This window comes from Vanessa cardui, chromosome 28 (genome assembly GCF_905220365.1).
Source record: "Vanessa cardui chromosome 28, ilVanCard2.1, whole genome shotgun sequence".
In the NCBI taxonomy this organism is placed as follows: Eukaryota; Metazoa; Arthropoda; class Insecta; order Lepidoptera; family Nymphalidae; genus Vanessa; species Vanessa cardui.
This window is the reverse complement of record NC_061150.1, coordinates 2,911,190-2,917,159: the sequence shown is the minus strand read 5'-3', so window position 1 is coordinate 2,917,159 and position 5,970 is coordinate 2,911,190. Positions and strand designations below refer to the sequence as shown.

General features: G+C 35.0%; 1 protein-coding gene across 1 annotated transcript; it reads right to left on the bottom strand.

Annotated features, from left to right (window-relative positions):
* Positions 1 to 392: 392 nt before the first annotated feature.
* LOC124541367 (piggyBac transposable element-derived protein 2-like) lies at positions 393 to 5,579 on the bottom strand. The gene is made up of 4 exons (XM_047119221.1): positions 5,506 to 5,579; positions 5,252 to 5,445; positions 1,471 to 3,281; positions 393 to 476 (listed from the first exon to the last, which is right to left on the bottom strand). Exons 1-4 carry the CDS (start codon positions 5,577 to 5,579, stop codon positions 393 to 395), a joined length of 2,163 nt encoding a protein of 720 aa, XP_046975177.1.
* Between the last annotated feature and the right edge of the window lie 391 nt (positions 5,580 to 5,970).

Genomic DNA, 5,970 nt, shown 5'->3' with positions numbered 1-5,970 from the left:
GTCCTCGTCGTCGCTCGCCGCCGAGAGCCGCTCAGGGCGGCGCGGGCGCGCGGTTCGGAATGCGATAGCATTGTCTTGTTTCTTAGAATCTACTTATATATAAATGGTCGTACATATTTTGTAAGTTGAATTTAATTTATTTATTTTTTATTTTTGGAAACAAGACATGCTATAATGTAAGGCAATGTAATGCTTGAATTGCATAATGATCGTAACTGGGTCATACGAATTGAATGACGTCAAGTGTCAAAGAACTTCCAGGCACGTGTACAGCGCTAGCTTGTACATATTTCCAACTACAAAAAGAGAAAAAATAAGTAAACAAAAATAAGCAATTATCTAAAATTAAAGATACACATTAGTTATTTAAGTCCCCAGTGCTCGCATTAAGATTAAAGTGGATTTTCCTCGGGATGGTGGGTGATGTCGCAGTGTCGACACTCGTTGTAGAGCCTCGTGTACTTGCGGCTGTCATGCTCGGGATCGGCGAAGAAGACGTTAGACAAATTATTTGTCGAACTTTCGATATCAGAAAGAGGGTGATTCAACTCACTCTTATTTTTATAGACAAAAGTAGGGGGTTTTAGGTAAAAAGGAATTTTGGCAAGGACATGCTACTGAGTACTCACAGTAAATGAATTCTGATTGTTGTCTTCAGCATCCTTTTTCTTGAATTTTAACGTATTTCTTATCTTGGTCCTCAGTAAACAGTAATAAAATAATCCGTGGAACTTGGTCCAGCTCAATAAACAAGATTTTTATGACCCCGTGTATAATAATTAAATTGGCGAAGTTTCCACGCAGCTGAGCCCCATGTTGGGCGCCAGTCAAAATATTTATAAATGAAAACTTTTTAAAAAATAAATTTATTAAATATTTAACAAAATTTACTTAAACTAAAACTACACTACTTTGTGTCCGGTGGATGAATCCCTGATTTTCCAAATGTTTGGCTTTTTATAGGCAGCTGTTGATGTTGGTGTGGCTCAGTGTAAAGTATACAAATGTTCCATTGTTTCTTAACCCTTAATTTGGCAAGAAAAAAAAAGTTCAAAATATTTAATTTCTATTATTGTATGACTTTAGGGATGTGTCAAAAAGTCCCAGAAAAATCTTTAAAAAAATCTATAATAGCCCACTGCTGGGGCAAGCCATGTCCGTCACAGCGGACATTGCCAATAACTTCGCCATTGATGGTCTGCTTTGCATGTCCGCTGCGGCGGACGTTGTCAAATTACGGAAATAATAAAACAAACGGTAATTTTTAATTTTTTACTACACAAAGATATAAAAATAGAAATCTAAGAATTAATAACTTATTTATTTGGTGTGAAAATTAAGAAAACAATTTCTTGGGTTTTTGCCCGTTACAAAACATAATCTTATATTGCATTTTATACAATACACTACAGTCTTTTTTAGGCAAAACCTACAGCGGCCTTCTTCCATTGTTGAAGGGAAATGACCTACGTTGTCATATTTGACTGGACTCAGAGGTCGGGCTACATGTGGTTTTACTATTTTGGTTGCCTCAGTTCTATTTCTTTTAGCGGATCTATTTTCCTTCAACAATAAGTCATAGATATCATATCTGAACGCTTTGAGAGATATTTTAGCTTTTGCATTGCTTGAATGTTTGCGGCGGTATAGTAACCAAGCATTATTTATACATATATCGAGCATCTGTGCAAATATGGATAAATACCATCTCCTACTCTTAAACGGTGTTTTATAGAGAGATATTAGCATATCAGCAAGATCAACTCCTCCCATATGTCTATTATATTGTCGCACAATTTGTGGACACTGAACGTTAATTTTTTCTTTTGCATCTTTGCAATACCGGCGTATATTTTCTAAAGGCTCACTTGCTACAAATGAACTGATAAATGTGACAGCCTTATTATCGTTCCAACGAACAACTGCTAAGCGGTTTTGGTCACATACAGCTTCAACAAAATTTCCGCGAGGCTTTTTTTTCATTACTTTTTCTGTAGGCAGAACAGCATCTGCTCCTCTAAGGCGATTGCTTCTTATAGTGCCTAAGGCAAAGATTCCGTACTTTTCCCGAGGTATGAAAAGTGGCTCCGGAGAAGAAAAAAAATTGTCGCAAAATATTGTCGCTGGTTTTCTTTCAATGCTTTGGCATAAAGCTACGACCACTTGAGCGCCAAAACCAAGGGACAATTCCTCTTCACTAAACATATGATTACGAAATGTATCGTCACCTCCATATAATATGAAATCATAGATTATGCCTGATACACCGGCTCGTACATAATTTTTAAAACCCCATTTGTTTGGCTTGTCTTTCATATATTGCTTACGTTTTCCTGCCTTAGAACCTTTATACGCGATCATCATTTCGTCTATACTAAATTTTGACTCTATTTTCTGTTGCTTGAGACAATTTTGTCGTATTTGTTCTACAACTGGACGAACTTTAAAATATTTGTCTCCATCAGCCATATTATTATCAACAAAATGTAAATATCGTCGTATCTGCTGATATCTTTTCAAAGACATTATATCTGCAATTTTAGCGTATCTAAATTTATCCGACCAATAATCGAGATAAGAAGGCATTACAACAATACCCATAATTACATGCAAAGCTAAAAAATCTCTAAATTCTTCCTCTGATAGCTGAATTGACTTGCCGGTTTCTTGTACGGAATACAAGTTCGTTTGTTCTACAATACTGCTCAAAATATTTGAAGAAAAAAAAAGGTAGAAGAAACTCAAAGCTGAATCATCTGCAGGCAGGTCATTGTAATTCTCATTCTCATCCGCTTCTATGGTCACTTGGTGACGGAATTGAGCTAAACGCCAGTTATATGTCAGCTGAAACTTTTTAGCCTTCTTTATTCTTTTGGCACTTACTGTTGGTGGTTTCTTGGATCTAGTTTTTCGAGATGACACTGATAATGAAGAAGCTAATGGCGCTATGGGCGTTGATGGCAAAGAAGGAATAGCTGATAGGGATGGAACATTTTCATAATTTGATTCGGTAATTTCACGCACTATAGAATCCGGTATAATATCAGCAACATCGACATTTGATTCTTCGTTATCCGTTGAATCTATTGTAAGGTTAGCAAGAGAAGATGCAATTGATGGTGCAGGAGAAGAAAGCGGGGTGGAAGAGTTAGTACGTTCATCATGCAATTCTGTTTCAGAATCAGATATTTCGCTAGCATCGGAAGGTGCATGTTCATTCGGCACTAAAGCTATGATCTTACTAGCACGATTAGGCTGTTGACAAAGAAACGAAAACCAATCTCAGCACAAAAACCAAAACACCAATAGCACACACATTTTGGCATTGTCCGCCACAGCGGACACGATAATAAAGTTGTACTTTTCTATATATTTGGCAATGTGCGCTGTAACGGACAAAACATTTTAGTACCAAAAAACACAATGAAAATAAAATGAAGCGTAGATGCTTTTTAATTAAAATGATTTATAGGTTAGTTAACTTATAATATAATGTAAAATTAAATAATATTATTTGCAAAAAAACGGAAAAACAATAATAAAACAAAACAGGTGGCCGCCTCTTCGCCGACATTTTGTGTCACGACTGACAAATGCAATGTTGCCACAATCAAACAATTATTTTTTACTATTAGTTTATGATATAAAAAAATATTTTATCTATTACGCGTCAGTGAACATCGAATGAAAAACGAGCAGGATTTTTTTAAAAGTAATGTTCGTCCCACCGGACGTTACCAAATTAAGGGTTAATTACTCTATTGTTTATATTATAAACTTCGAAGTAACATGCTATGCAGCGATAGGTAGGTACGGTGCACGTTACATAGTTTCTAGGTGAGGTATCTTAGATACTATAACTCTAATATTATAGACAAATAAAAATTTAGAATAATATTGTAATACATTATTAAAGTCTGACAAAACTATTTGCTATGAAATGTCTGTTTTTAAATTGAAGTAAGGTATATTAAACACAGGCATTTTATAATATCTTAGATATTGAATAAAGAGACAAGTCCACTTTTCAGTATATTTATTGTTTGAATTGAACTGAAATCAAAAGGAAATTATATAGAGATGTAGATAACAGTTCAATACATGATCACTTCTTTCTTGGATATTGTCTGCACCAAATCATCATTAATAGCATAGCTGCTCCAAATAAAGGATTGATTCACTCATAGCCTGAAAAAAGAAAAAAATATATTAATGATGATCATACCTTCAAAGCATTCTCAACTGCTACTAATATTGTTAGGAATATTAACAAAAATAAGTTAAGTATTTTTGATGTTTTTGAAAATATATATACTCATTTAAAAAATATCATCATCATCATCATCATGATCAGCCCGTATCCGTCCACTGCTAGACATAGGCCTCTGACCTCTCCAAGTGCACGCCACTGTGGTCTTTCTCCGGCTACTCATATCCAGCTCCTGCCTGCCGCCTTGCGTAAATCGTCTAAATTTACCTTCTGAAAGTTCAAAGTCCTGCTTACTCAAATTGACGATCTCAACGCCGGAGAACCATTTCAAAGGGTCACTGTAAACCACAATTTACACATGACTACGACTTTGCATTAAATCAAACCAAGAATTAAAGACTTTCAATTTTTTATGAGTCGGTAAAAATGATATAAAGTTCTGTCAAACTTCAAAACTTCATTTTTAACATATATCCTGAAAAAATAAATGCTATTAAAGCACTAAATACTAAACAACCACAAATTAAGAAACTCAATTATTAAGACAACTCACCTATATATTCAGTATATCGAATTAGAAGTTTGGATTCGGTGTGAAGCCGATAGTTTCAAAATGCAAAAAGAACGAAATCGAAAGTTCATGAACTTCCGAAAGGTTAGCGAGTGTGACCGGTATCACTACCAAAATACCCTTAATGAAATAGGAATTATATCCATAATTACACACTACTTGGGAGAATGAACCTCTTTCTTTCTTTTTTAGGGCCTTTTCAGTCAATAAAACCTCATTTGCATTTCCTCTTATTCGATTATTTCTAATGGTTCCAAGTGCAAAGATGCCATAGTTTTTCCGCAGGATATAAAAAAGTTCTAGCGATGTAAAAAAATTATCACAATAGATGATTACTGGCTTTTGCTCAATGCTTTGACTGAGGGTAATAACAACTTTAGCGCCAAACCCAAGTGTCGATTCTTCTTCCGTAAAACTATGATACTGAAAAGTATCCTCTCCTCGGTACATTAGGAAGTCGTAAATCATACCTGTAACTCCTGCGAGCACATAGTTCTTGAAACCCCACTTATTTGGCTTGTCTTTCATGTATTGCTTCCTTTTTCCTGCCTTACTACCCTTATATGCTATCATCATTTCATCTATTGAAAATTTTCTATCCAGTCCTTGATATTTCAAACAGTTTTGTCTTACTTTTTCTAATACTGGTCGTATCTTATAGTACCTATCACCGTCGTCCAAATTATTATCGGAAAAATGAAGATAACGGCGTATTTGTTGGTACCTTTTCAGGGACATCATGTTGGCCACTTGGGGATATTTGTAGTTCGTAGACCAATAATCAAGATAAGATGGCATTTTTACGACGCCCATAATGATATGTATCGCCAGAAAATCTCCAAATTCTTCTTTAGTCAGAAGGATCGATTTTCCAGTCTGCTGGATGGAGTAAAAATTGGATTGCTCTACTATTTCTGCAATGTCAGATGAAAAAAATAAACGGAAATAGGATAAAGGTGTTGCTGTTTGGGGTAAATTTATAAATTTATCAACATTTTCTTCAAAAGTGGCTCTATGGCGAAAATATGCTTTCTTTATAATTCAATTCAAAATTTTTCACAATTTTTTCTTTTTTGGAAGGTTGTGAGTTGGAGATGAAGCATTCAGTTTATCAGAAAATTTGTTACAGCCACAGCCAAGAGAGTGACAGAAAAGATGAGAATTTTTAATTATCGCTTAAAACGTGCGA